Here is a 14,114-nt window from a genome sequence, read left to right as displayed (position 1 = left end):
TAGCCATATGAGGCGCAGTGCTCTACCGAATCTCTCTGAGTCCAATATCCCTAGCCCCCCAAACTCCATGGGTCTGGCCACCAGCGTCCATGCTACTTTGCACTTACCTCCCGAAACCTCTAGTCTCCAGCCCATAGTAAACGGCATCTCATTTTGTCTGTCCTCAAATAGCTCCCTTGTGTGTCTTGAGCATAGTCAGCAGGTACATCAGGATGGCACTAAGAACCAATCTCACAAGTTCCCATCTACCAGCTGGGTTTAACATTTTGCCTTGCTAGCCTACAAGTCTCGAAATCACTTTGTCGACAATACCTTGCACATGCACAGCTTTCAGTCTACCTAGTGTTAACGACATACCTAGGTATGTCATTATATATGGCCATGTAGCCCGAGCCCATTGGCCTAGCCCAAGGCCAGTCTTTTTTGGCCTAGCCCAAGTCCGGCCGGGCTTGACGACGAGTGGGATAGGGCTAGCACGGCCCAGAGGAGCAGGTCATGCCTGGGCCTTACCCTAGGCATGTGGGCTGGCATGCCATGGCCTGCACCTCAACCATAGGCCCAGCTTGCCAGCGGCTGCCCCCCTCTTAGTGCCCCCGCATATATAAGTGGGGAGTGTCGGCTAAGCCGCTCGCCCGCTCCGTAGTCCGCTCCCAACCCTAACCATAATCCCCACTCATTCTCTCTCGAGTCTCGCTCACCATAGCACAATCTATGCTCTCTCTCACCCGCATCCACGATCTGGCAAATCTGAGCTCTCTCTCGTCCATCGTCCCTAACTCCGGTGACCTCGATCCGCCTGTCTAACCCTGTCTCCACTCTCCTCCCTTCTCCCTCTCTCTCCTCTCGACCTCTCGCTCTTGGTGAACTATGTGAGTTCATGACCGTGTTCCCATCCATTCCTCTTTCACCATTCGCCATCATTTCTAATCGATGTCTCTCCTCTAGGTGGCCCTCATCATCTCTAGCACTGAGCTCTGGTTGCGTAGGTAGTCCATGAACCCTAACTCTAACCCTAACCCTAGATCTGTCTTCTTGTGTCTCTAAGACTGAGTGACTGACCCTAGATCTAGATCTTTATCTCTCTATTTTTCTCCTCCGTGTAGGTCAGTTGCTAATGCCTCATCCTCTTCCTATGGCATAGACCGGGCATGGCGCACCATTGAGGAATGGTGCTGGAGATCAGCCGTCCACGGTCAAGGTTGCTATGGTGGATGATGGTGATGTCATCTATCCACTCACCGCCAACGATGACTTGATTATGGCAGGGCTGGTCCCTGAGGACGACGACAACATCCATGATGACGTTGCTGCGTTGTTGGGTATCGATGTCTGTAGCAGCTCTACTCCGATTGATCTAGACGGTAGCGACGGTGGTGGAGGGGTGGCACCGGCACCATTGACGATGGCGACAGGGACGTCGGTCAGCTCCAACAGCACATATGGTATCTCATCTCTTGGTAAGCATAAATCTAGTGTCTAGGTTGATTTTGATGAGATCTATGAGACTGTGAATGGTTCAAAGATTCAAACTGTTGCTATCTGTAAAATGTGTAAGAGTAAATTGTCTGCTAGATCTTCTGCTGGCCTTGGCCATTTGATTAGACACTAGAAATCTTGTAGGAAAAAGGCTGATCATGCTGCTAGGGTTCAGTCTAGTCTTTCTTTTAATCTTGATGGATCTGTGCATAACTAGGACTATAATCCTCCTGTTGCTCGATCTGAGTTGTGTCGGTTGATTGCTAGGCGTGACCTTCCATTAGGTATAAGTGAGACACAGGCCTAGGAGGATTACATTGTTCTTGCTCACAACCCTATATTTGCTAAGGTTTCTAGACAGACCACCACTAGAGATCTTGGTAAGCTATTTATTGAACGCCATGATATGCTTAAGAATTTTGTGTTGCCTACTGCTTCTTCTGTTGCTTTGACTTCAGACATTTGGTCTGATAATGCTAAGGAGGACTATATTAGTGTTGTTGCTCACTATGTGAATGTTGATTGGGAGTTACAAAAAAGGGTTATTGGTCTTAGGCTGATTAAGGTTAAACATTCTGGTGAAAACATTGCTGAAAGAATTGCTGCTGTGGTTGAGGAGTATTTTCTGATTGACAAGATTTTCTCTGTCACTCTAGACAATGCTTCTTCTAATGCTAAGGCTATGAACACTTTGACACCTCTATTTGCTGGTTACTTTGGTCCTAATCCTTCACCTGATCCTTTGGATCCTAGTAACCATAAGTACAGTCTTATACATCAACGTTGTGCTTGTCATATCATTAATCTCATTGTAAAAATCTAGATTAAAGAGGTTGAAACCTTACACATAAGATTTTAGAATTGCAATTAACTTCTTAAATTCCTCTAATAATAGAATTACATTGTTCAAGGAATATTGTAATGCTAAGGGTGTTAGACCTAGAAAGTTTGGCTTGGATATGGATGTTAGATGGAATTCTACTTACCTGATGCTTAAACACTTGCTTCCATACAAGAATATCTTTTCTGTGTTTATTAATTCCCATTAGGGTTCACAATTGTTGACTATAAATCATTGGTATTTTGCTGAAAAGTTATTGGAGTTCCTAAAACTCTTCTATGACTCCACTGTTGTTCTATCTGTTGTTTATTATCCTACAAGTCCACTTGTTCTGCAACATATCCTAGAGATTGCTTCTCATTTGCATGCATGTGAAAAAGATCAAAATCTGAGAGCTATTGTATATCCTATGAAGCTTAAATTCCTTAAATATTGGCAGGACATACCTCTGTTATATTCATATGCATTCATTCTTGATCCTAGAGCTAAGATGAGAGGTTTCTTTAATGTGTTGCAATTACTTGGTAAATACACTGGTTCTGAGTACAGTTCATACTATGCTGATGTCAAAACTAAATTGTATAAACTATTTAACAAATATGAGAGCAAGTTTGGTGCAGCTAGGTCTCAAAGGGTTGCACAACCATCAAATCATACAGGTAAGAAAAAGTAGGCATGGGGAAGAATCTTTGGCCATGGATCAGGTGTTGTTGGTCCTTCCCCTCTCCCTGCCACTTCATCTTCATCTACTTCTGCTGTTTATGAGCTCTCAGCTTACTTAGATAGTGATAATGTCACTTCTTATGAGGATGATTTTGACCTACTTCTGTGGTGGCGTGACCACAAGCTAATATTTTCAATCATGTCTATAATGGCTGGAGATATCATATTGGTTTTTGTATCTAATGTCTCTTTAGAGTTTTGTTTTAGTTTGACAAGTAGGATAATTGAGGAACGGTGGCGGCGCTTGTCACCAGAGACCGTGGAGATGCTGACCTGCATAAATGACTGGGAGTTAGGAGAAAAAAGGGAACAACATGCTATTGACAACCAAGAGCTAGAAGACTCATTCAATAACTTGTACCTTGATGAAGATGAATCTACTGGTGGTGCTCCTAGTACTCAGTGAGGTTGAGACTTGACTCTTGAGAGTGTGAGTGTGATCTGTGACTGTGAAAGAGTGAGTGTATCTAAGACTTGTCTATCATTTGAACAATGGTTTGTAAGACAATTAAGAGCTAGTGAAATGTTCTTGTGTGGTTTTGGTAATTAAGTGACAACTTAGGTAGACTAATTATGTTTATGTGAGATACATAGGTAATTAGTTCATAGGTACATGTGTGTGAGCAACATATGCCATAAAGGTGAAAATAGCTTGGAGATGTTGCAAAGCTCACACATGTGATGATGAAGAAGCTCATTGCATATGAGATATGACATTGAGTCATGTAATCAAGGTGGAGAAGATCAAGACAAGACTTGGCTTGATGGACCGGTTGCAAGCGTGAAGGGCAAGTCGGAGGCTTTGGAGCGATGAACCACGTGGCGATGAAGCTTAAGCAAGACTTAACGCCGATGGACGAAGGCAACGGTGAAAAGCAAGTAAAGTCAAGATCGATGAACCAATACGATCACATGATGATATGAAGTGGATCATATCATTTGATGATTGGTTGGTGCATGTGTTGCATCAACATTGGAGGAGAAAGAATGGAATGCGTAAGGCAAATGTATAACCTAGAACATTTTATTTTACCGGTCATAGGTGTGTAGAGAAGTTTATGACCGGGTTTAGGATAGATGGCCGTACTATCAAGAGGGGCAAACTTATTTGTATATCAGTCATCTAGTGCCACTCGAGTGATCTAACTTTGTATCGTCGCTAGATCGAGTGGCGTGGCAAGTTGAGTGGCTAATCCTTTAGAAAAATAATTGTGAAAATGCTAACACACATACACTTGGTGGTGTTGGCATATTTACAAGGGAGATGAAGTTAGAGTTGATGTAGATCAACTTGGCGTTGAAATAGAGACGAAAGGTGATACACATTGTGTTTAGCACTTAGGAGCAAGGGTTCAAAACTTCACCGGCGGAGTGTTCGCCCGTAGAGTGCGAACAGTCTGACGGTGCCACCGGTGCCCTATATAGAAAAGACAGGGTTTTACAGAGTGCACCGGACGCTGGTCACGCAGTGACGGACGCTGGGTCCTGCGTTTGGTCAGTGGCAGCAGTGAAGGCATAGGTGTTGGTCTTTGACTTGATGATATGTCACTTCGTGATCGGACGCTAGGTGGGTGTGTCCGGTCTTGCTCATGTGGCAGCACAGAGAAGAGGAGAAAGGACCGGACGCTGATGCTGCATCTGATCTGACTGACCGAACACGTCCGGTCACGAGTGGAACCTTACTGGAAGTGATCGGACGCTGGGGTCCTACGTTCGGTCATGATCAGACTGCTGTGTCTGATCATCACTTGACCATTGAGATCGAGCGATCAACGTTTGAAGCAGGGGCCACGTGCTGTGCATCGCATGACCGGACGCTAGGGTCCAGCGTCTAGTCGATCTGACCGGCGTGTCCGGTCGCCCCGAGCCGTGTCCAGTGAAGGGGTACAACGGCTTTATTTTCGTGGAGGCTATAAATAGAAGGGGTCTTGGCCTTGTACCGGTAGCTAAGCACACTAGAACCTTGGTGGCTTGTGTGATAGTGATTGGGAGCCCTCCATCTCACATATGCTTGATAGTGATCATCTGATTGTGTGAGAGAGCGATTCTAGTGTGATTGTATCGTGAGGTTGCATTGAGTGGCACTAGGTAATTGAGTTGCAAGCCGGTGGTGCTTGTTACTCTTGGAGGTTGCCACCTCCTAGATAGCTTGGTGGTGGTCTCCGTTGAAGCCCGTAAGAAACTTGTGCGGTGCTCCGAAGAAGAGCTTTGTGAGGGGCATTGTGCTCGCCCCGCAGGAGCCGCAAAGAGCAACTCTAGTTGAGCGTGTCATTGAGCTACCCTCACTTTTAGGGTAGGTTCTTGTGGTGCCCGACGTACGGGCTTGGCGGGTGATGCCAATTAGCCGCAGAACCACTAAGTGAGCGATCGATACAACGGGGACGTAGCATGTTGGCAAGTACGTAAACCTTGGGAGAAAATCACCATGTCAACATTATTCTTCCCGTTAGTTTGCAATCCCCCTACATTGTGCTTGTGTAGTTGCTCTTGTAATTAATTAGCTTGTGTAGCTCACTAGTTACCTTCTTGCTTGTGTAGCATAGAAGTAGATCCCTTGCGTGGCTAATTTAGTTTGTGTAACCTTGTTAGTCACATTGCTTAGTTTGTGTAGTTAAGTATTTGCGCTCTCTAATTTAGCATTGGTTGCCTTGTTATTAAGCATTGCTAATGAGTTTAGGTGGCTTTGTGCATTTGTTTACTAGCATGTATAGGAGCTCCCTCGTTATTTGAAGTACTAGTGACATAGGTTTGTGTGACCTTGCTTCTAGAATTGGTAAGGTGAGCTCTAGCTAGCCGGGCACCTTAGTTGCTTAGTTAAGATCTTTGCAAGGTGCTAGAGAACATAGATAGAGGGTTGTAGTCTTGGCTAGACCGATTGTTTTAATTCCATATTTGTTTTCGGTTAGTCAACGCGATTATATTTAGAAACGACTATTCACCCCCCTCTAGTCGCCATCTCGACCTTACAGCTGGCTGCACTCTGTTTCCTTTCTAGGGTTTCTCACAATAGTGAGTTTTACCTAGAAAGGTTTTTAATGAGGCAGCATTGCACTAAACAACTCATTTTGGTTATTTCTGTTATTTGTTGGCTTTGGAGTTTGATATCTCTGTTGGACTGTGAATGTATTGGACATTTGGACTTTGATTCTGTACCTGTATGATTCTGTGAATAAAATAAAAGTATGACGCTGTGAATGTATTGGACATTTGGACATTGATTATGTTTGATTCTATGAATGCAAGGGTAACGGGCCGTGGGCTGGTACGATCCATAATTTTGGTCGTGCTTAGCGGGCTTGCACGGCACGAAAAACGGTCCATAGTGTCGTGTCTGGGCCGAAGGCCAGGCCCGTGGCCCTAAAAGACACGACCCGAGAGACCCGGCGTGCCGTGCCGGCCCGACCCTCATCGGGCCGTGCTTTCACTGGCCTGTGTCATGCCGTGCCGGGCCAGCCCGTTGGCCATCTATGTATGTCATTGGAAAACCTCATCTTTTCCCCCACAAAAGACTAGAATATTTTCCAGATTCGGCTCAGTGCATCTTATTGGAGCAACAGTACACTTCTCCCAATCGAGGCGCAAACCAGTTGCTGCTCTAAATTTTTTCAATATGTTGAGGAGAGCGCGAACCTCAGATTGCACCGGATTAATGAAAATCACCGCATCGTCGGCATAAAGCGACAGCCGTAGCTTGGCATTGCGCCCTCTCAATGGTGAAAGCGTGCCATCACGGGTAGCCATATCCACTTATCCAGAACCCTCTGAAATGTATCAATTGCAAGAATTTAAGTGTGGTGACAATGGGTCACCTTGGAGAAGTCCTCTTGCGTGACTCGTATATGAGGACAATGCTTGCACAAGTTAAATATGATTGTACAAGCATTTCTTTTAGTATATAGGATTGAACTTTTTAACGGAAGGAAATGGTTGTACAATGTATATAGGAAAAAGTCTACATCACTTCCTACCTTTCATACTTGGTCTACTTCACCCCCCAACTATGAAACCGTCTGTTTTACCTCCTGAACTTTCCAAAACCGTCTATTTTACCCCTGGGCGGTTTTCTGACAGCGGTTTGCTACAGTAACAGCGGATTTGCTAAAGTATCCGATGGTTTGAATTTCTTTTTATTTATTTATTTTCGGTGAATCTTCGAAAAATCATAGTAAATCATAGAAAAATCATAAAATAAAAAATCTAATTTTGTTGGACTACACATGAGTAGATCTACATAGTGAATATATAATACGGTATGCTTTAGTATAAATTTTTTACTGTAGCCTTAGATTAATTGGAAAATCTAATTTTGTCTTTAATTAATTGGAATAATTCATAGCTGTAGCTTCTATGGTCCAATTGTGGTAAAATTTTTATGACACGCTAATTATTGTATGCTTGAACTATAGTAAAAATTTCGTACTCATTGGACTATGTATAACTTAGTTATAGATAAATTCTAATTAATTACAGACAAAATTGGATTTTCCAATTAATCTAAAGCTACAAAAAAAAATTTGTACTAAAGCATACCATATTATATATTCACTGTGTAGATCTACTCATGTAGAGTCCAGGGGGGTAAAACAGACGGTTTCATAGTTGAGGGGGGTGAAGTAGACCAAGTATGAAAGGGGAGGTGATGTAGACTTTTTCCAATGTATATATATGCAGGATCTTGTCTATGACACTGTTCGTTTCTCTTATAATCCGTCTTTTTTAGCTTGTTTTTTTAGTCGGAACAGTGTTTTTCTCTCACAATAAACCAGCTGAAATATTGTTTCGGCTTGTTTTTTCAGCAAAGCGAACGGGCCTGAGAAGACTGGAACTTGTAAAATGTCTCTAGTCTCTAGACACTGTACATTCCTTTTAGGCTTTTACGTTAGAGACGAAAATCTACTCAAATAAATAGAACGAGTCAACCAGTCAAAACTGCTTGTTCGTGAGAAAGTATCGATAAATGACAAACGCTTGTGGAATAAGTGGAAGAAGAAACTGATAGACGATGCTCCAGTGCCGTCATGTTTCTTGCTAAGGGTGTGTTTAGTTGGGGAGATGAAAATTTTTGGATGTCATATAAGATGTGTCGGAAGGATGTCGGAAGAAGTTTATAGATACTAATAAAAAAACAAATGACAGAACCCATCAGGAAACTGCGAGACAAATCTAATGATACTAATTAATCGGTCATTAGCACATGTGGGTTACTATATCATTTAAGGCTTTTCATGGACTAATTAGGCTTAAAAGATTCGTCTCGTGATTTTGTCGAGAACTGTGCAATTAGTTTTTTTTCGTCTACATTTAGTACTTCATACATGTGTCAAACATGCTCTTTTACTGTAGAAGACAAAAAAAAAATTTGGAAACTAAACACGCCCTAATTTCTTCGCTGTTTTATAGTCTATGCATCGTTTCAGGTACCAGTTGATGCGTGAATGATTTGATGCGTCGTGTCGGTGAATGATCCATGCTACCGACTGGCCGCCCGCCGGGTCCAAGTCTCCGGTGTGTCGTTTGGGTCTTGTAGAACGATGGCTGATGACGACTGGTTATTCCAGATTGTGACAAGCTAGGTGTCGCTAGGAAAGTTCAGTCATGCGTGCTGTCGACGAGATGAGTTTATATTAAACTAGCCAAGTTCAGATTCTAAATTAACTCTAAGTGGTCTCAAATTTACATTATTAGAAGATGTCGGAACAGTGTTTTTCTCTCACAATAAATCAGTTAAAACAGTATTTCGACTTAGGTCCAGTTTAGTTTGCAAAAAATTTTGCAAAATTTTTCACATTCCTCGTCACATCGAATCTTTGGACGCATGCATGAAACATTAAATATAAATAAAAAATAAAACTAATTACACAGTTTAGACGAAATCCACGAGACGAATCTTTTAAGCCTAATTAGACTATGATTAGACACTATTTACCAAATAACAACGAAATCGCTACGATAGCCATTTTGCAAAATTTTTTGCATCTAAACGAGGCCTTATTTTTTCAGCGAAACGAAGAGAGCCATAGTCTGAAGTCCTCTAAGTCCAAATAGCACTGCTGTTTGACACCAGACACCAGACACCAGACACCAGTATTCATACTTCTCTGAGAAGGCTTAAATGACAATCAATGCGACAATGCTTCGTCCTAACCTGTTCCAAGTCGTCTGAAACTTTCTACGAACTGACGAGACTTCAATACTTCTCAGCCGGCGGTGGCGGGTGGTCCGCGGGCGTGCAACGACCAAATTAGGCCATTGTTTGGTTGGGTGTGGAATTTTGGCTATCGTAGTACTTTCGTTTTTATTTGACAATTAGTATTCAATCATAGACTAATTAGTTTTAAAACATTCGTCTCGTGATTTCTAACCAAACTGTGCAATTAATTTTTTTTCGTCTACATTTAATGTTCCATGTACATATCGCAAGATTCGATGTAATGACTATTGTAGCACTTTTTAGGAAAACTTTTTGAAACTAAACAAGACCTTAATCGCCCAACGGCCAGCAATTTCATCACTTGACAGACAAGAGAAGATACACCAACCGACAACCGTACGTGCCGCTCCAACATGTCAAACGTGTCATCGTCCCCCGGACAAATCAGACACCGTGCCGTGGCTCGCGTCGGACGCTGCCGAGGACGTCGGATACAACATGGCGTACGAGTCAAACCCGTTGCTCTGCAGCGAAGCCATGGCGCCGAAATCCAGCTCCGTCGGGGACGGCTCCGGGAGCCCCAGGCTGCCTTCCAGGTAGCGCACGACCTCCGGCATGCTCGGCCTCGCACCGGGCGAGGCCTGCGTGCAGAGCAGCCCCAGCCTGAGCGCCAGGCTCGCCTCGCCGGCGTCGTACTCCCCCTGGAGCCTCGCGTCCACGCAGTCTCTGATCCTGCCTTCGGACCAGCGCCCGAGCACCCAGTCCACGAGCAGGACGCGGTCGCCATCGCCGCGCGCGTCTTCCTCGATGGGCCGCCGCCCACACGTGACCTCCAGGAGGAACACCCCGAACGCGAACACGTCGGTGAGCGGCGTCGCCTTGGAGGTGCGCGCCAGCTCGGGGGCCAGGTACCCGATGGTGCCGACCACCCGCGTCGTCCGCGGGTTGCCGCCGTGGTCGTGCAGCCTGGCGAGCCCGAAGTCGCCCAGGTGCCCGGCCATCGCGTCGTCGAGGAGAACGTTGCTCGCCTTGACGTCACGGTGGACGATCACCTGCTCGCAGTTGTTGTGGAGGTAGAAGAGGCCCAAGGCGACGTCTTTGATGACCCGGAAGCGCTTGCACCAGTCCAGAGTCGGCTTCCTCCCACGATCGTACAGAAACTTGTCGAGGCTTCCGTTAGGCATGTACTCGTACACCAGGAGGAGCTCGCCTCTCCGGCGGCAGTAGCCGAGCAGGCGGACGAGGTTCCGGTGCTGGAGGCGGCCGATGCTTGTGATCTCGGCGACGAACTCTTTGATCCCCTGGCGCGAGTCATGCGACACCCTCTTTACGGCCACCTGGAGCTTGGACACCGGGAGCACTCCCTTGTACACCTTCCCGAACCCGCCGGCGCCGAGCAGATGCCTGTCGTCGAACCCGCCGGTGGCGTGGAAGAGGTCCTTGTACGAGAACCGGCGCGGCCCGAACTCGTCCTCCCATTCCTCACGAAGCTCGGCGTACTTGACCCTTCTCCAACCGAACACAAACACGCTGGTGACCGCGGCGAGGACGAACGCCACGACGCCGATTGGCAGCGCTACCTCGAGGACCGTGTTTGACCGACCACCTCCGCCACCAGCTATCGGCGGCATAGGCAGCTTGGAGTAGTCGAGTGGAGGAGCTGTTGATCCGTTCAAGGAAAAGCTCCAGCCAAGGATGCAGTGCCGCGACGACATGGAGCCCAGGGAGGAGGCAAAGCCGACGTACGACGTGTCCGTGATCACCGTCGAGAGGTCGACGGCATGGGAGAGAAGAGGCTTCTTGGGCTTCGGCATCCGCTGGGGTGCTAGCGTCACGTTGAGCTCCGTGCTCGGGCCATCATAGTCCACCCACACCTGCATGGCCTTGCCGCTGATCAGGCTCAAGTTATGGAGCACTCCACCGTCGTCGTAGTAAGCTGCCGAGGCGGCCTTCACAGACCTCAGCCCGTTTATGTCAATCCCGACGTGGTTGCTGTCCATGTCCCCGAACTCCACGTCGAGTAGCGTGTCGAGCTCGACGGTGAAGACATGGTTGGTGGCGTTCCCGACATCGCTCGTGTTGAAGAGACCTATGAACTGGCTCGGCAACGTGTCCGTGAAGCTCTTGGTAGGGGCTATGAAGAAGGCGATGCCGTAGGCGCTCAGCTCGGCGTACTCCGAGAGGATGGCGAACACGAAGGTGGTCGAGAAGGAGAGCACGCTTCCACCGGCGCCTGATGGTGAGCGGAAGTGGAGCGGGGCTGGGTACACGCCGTGGCCTTTCATCAGGTACGTGCCGTTGGTGAGCACGAGGACGCCGTCCGGTGTGACCATGGCCGAGTCGTCGACGGTGAGGTTTGCACCGGCGAAGCCATTGAAGATGAAGTCGATGGCGCCGCCGGAGGAGTGCACAAGGTTGAGGCTAACGCAGAGGAGGAGCACAAGCAGTGGCATGGTGGATGTACAGAATAGGGCCTAAACTGAATGATGCTTTTTTGCATTAGTGTGCAATCTGCTATCGGCAATAGAAATGGCAGGTTGACATCACGGAGGACCCGACGTTGGATGAGTACGTTGCCTCGCTCGCCAGCAGTCGTAGCACCGCGTGGCCTTCTCTTGAGCGCCGGTTGTCACCGCGGGTGGCCCTCCAACCACAGTTGAGGACCCGGCAGTGACGGCCTCCCAGCTGGATGAGGACCCAGCGGCAGTAGTCTCCGGTGCGTTGCGGACACCACCTCCGCGCCCTATTTACTGGGCTGTGGACTCACCCCCTCTTAGTTCACCGTCGGTGGATACCCACCTGATTGAGGACATCGACGACTCCACCAAACGCCGCCTCGATAGCTTCATCAACGAAGTGGTGCGTAAGAGAGACTCTCCACTGATGTGAGCCTCCAAAGCAGCCTCTTGCTAAGCCAGTGATACCGTGGCGGAGCAGGCGGTTGACGGTTTAGCCCCTCTCTCAAGTACCTGCTTCCAAGCGAGGTGAGCTGCTGATCATGCAGCGCATGAGCTTCACTAAGGGTCCATCAACGCCATCCGCGTCGAATCTGGAGGCCTATGAGAAGCTATTCGGCGGCGACCTGATTGCATCCGAGGCCAAAGCGCTTGACGAGCTCTTCCCGGCTGTTCAGGCCAGGTAGCCGCGAAGACGCAAGGCCACCTGCTAGGTCGCCCCGTTGTGTAGGTATTGGTTGCTTCCTTTAATGTAATATCGAATCTAGAGGTCTCTTACTTGGACGGTCCAGCTATGGCTGTGTTAGGTTGACCTCCTACGGCGCTCGATACAAACGTGTTGTATATTTGTCTAAACTCTTCTACTTAATATAATGATACGTAAAGTTTTTACGTATTCGAGAAAAAAAATAATGTTGTTTTTACTAGGGCCATGTTTAGTTCACCCCCAACTCCCAACTTTGATACTATGCAAAAAAAGATTCCCCGTCACATCAAACTTGCGGTACATGCATGGAGTATTAAATGTTGACGAAATCAAAAACTAATTGCACAGTTTGGTTGTACTTTGCGAGACGAACGTTTTGAGCCTAATTAGTCAATGATTGGACAATTATTACCAAATACAATGCGCTACAGTATCGCTGAAAATCCGGCGGCGCCAATTTCGGGCGCAACTAAACGTGGCCTAGGATGAATCGATTCTGTTCACATCTGTACTGTAAAGAACAACCGGTCCATTCAAAGCATTACTCCAACTGGTTGGTTGATTGACTTGTGCAATGACTTGAGTGTTCTCCTTTTTCTTATTTCTAGACTAGAGAAGTAAATCATCGTTTGTTTCCTAGTCTTTTTTTTATATTTTTTTATCAAACTTAATATGTCTAGACTAAGAGAGCATGTTTTATACTCAAACTTTAGTACTCCTTATAATAAAAAAAATACTAAGCTTCTATTGTTCGGGGTTAAAAGAAGATTCAAATGAGTGTTTGCAATTTCGTATCATGCTATTTTAGGCCTAAACTTCTCACATCTGCAAATCTCCTTGACGTTTAGGCCCTGTTTAGTTCCTCCTAATTTCCAGAATCCAGAATTCCAACTTTTTAGAAACCCCAAATCCAAAATCCAAGAAATCTCATGCACCTGTTTAGTTCCACCCAAAATCAAGAATGGGAACACAAATATTACAGATTTGCCATGCATGCTGCTTCTTCTTCCAGGCACAGTCGATGGCACCAGCTGCTTCTTCTTCCAGGCACCAGCTTCTTCTTCTTCCGTGCTTCTTCCCGCTCCACCACGTAGCTGCCCCGCCGCCAGATTCGGCACGCCCACAGCGTCGCCCGCCGCTGCCCCCGCGCCACACCGCCGCCGGAGCCGGCCTCACCGCTAGATCCAACCCGCCTCGGTGACGGCCCCGCGCCGCCGGCCTCGTTCTGCCCCATAGCCGCCCTGCCGCCGGATACGCGCTGCCCCGGAGCAGGCCCGCCACCGAACGTGCCCTGCCCTGGAGCCGCCCCACCGCCCGTCCCCGCAGGCCTCGGAGCCGTCCCGCCCGTCCCCGCCGGATCTTGAGCGCCGCCACCGGTGGGTGTAGGTGGAGAGGGGGAGGAGAAGGAGAGGGGAAGAGGAAGAAGAAGAGGAGACAGCGTGCGAGAGAGTGGGCGAGAGAGCATTCGCGGCCGGGGAGTTGCGAGCGAGCAGCGTGGCGGCGGCGGCCCGGAGACCGCGTTCGCGGCCGGGGAGTTACGAGCGAGCGGGCGAGCAGTTGAGTGCGAGAGCACGTACATTTGGGCTAAATTTGGGCTTATTTTGATCTCTGGACTCCAGAATCCAGAATTCAGAATAGGTATGTTTTTCCAAAAAATCCTAGATGGTGTTTAGATCCATTTCCCAGAATGCTGGGCCAAAATCCAGAATATTTTGGGTTTGAGGAGGAACTAAACAGGGCCTTAGTAGTTTCCGTAGCCTA

At 47.4% G+C, this 14,114-nt stretch overlaps 1 protein-coding gene across 1 annotated transcript; it reads right to left on the bottom strand.

The window, feature by feature from the left end:
- Positions 1-9,585: 9,585 nt before the first annotated feature.
- Positions 9,586-11,748, bottom strand: LOC136477119 (L-type lectin-domain containing receptor kinase SIT2-like). The gene has a single exon (XM_066475156.1). The coding sequence runs from the start codon at positions 11,642-11,644 to the stop codon at positions 9,617-9,619; it is 2,028 nt and encodes a 675-aa protein (XP_066331253.1). The 5' UTR covers positions 11,645-11,748; the 3' UTR covers positions 9,586-9,616.
- Between the last annotated feature and the right edge of the window lie 2,366 nt (positions 11,749-14,114).

The sequence above is a fragment of the Miscanthus floridulus genome, chromosome 1 (assembly GCF_019320115.1).
Source record: "Miscanthus floridulus cultivar M001 chromosome 1, ASM1932011v1, whole genome shotgun sequence".
NCBI lineage: Eukaryota > Viridiplantae > Streptophyta > Magnoliopsida > Poales > Poaceae > Miscanthus > Miscanthus floridulus.
This window is presented reverse-complemented; position numbering and strand designations above follow the sequence as displayed.

What these genes read in the sequence shown, in the direction of transcription:
- LOC136477119 (XM_066475156.1), bottom strand. Translation starts at nt 11,644, where the DNA reads ATGCCACTGCTTGTGCTCCTCCTCTGCGTTAGCCTCAACCTTGTGCAC.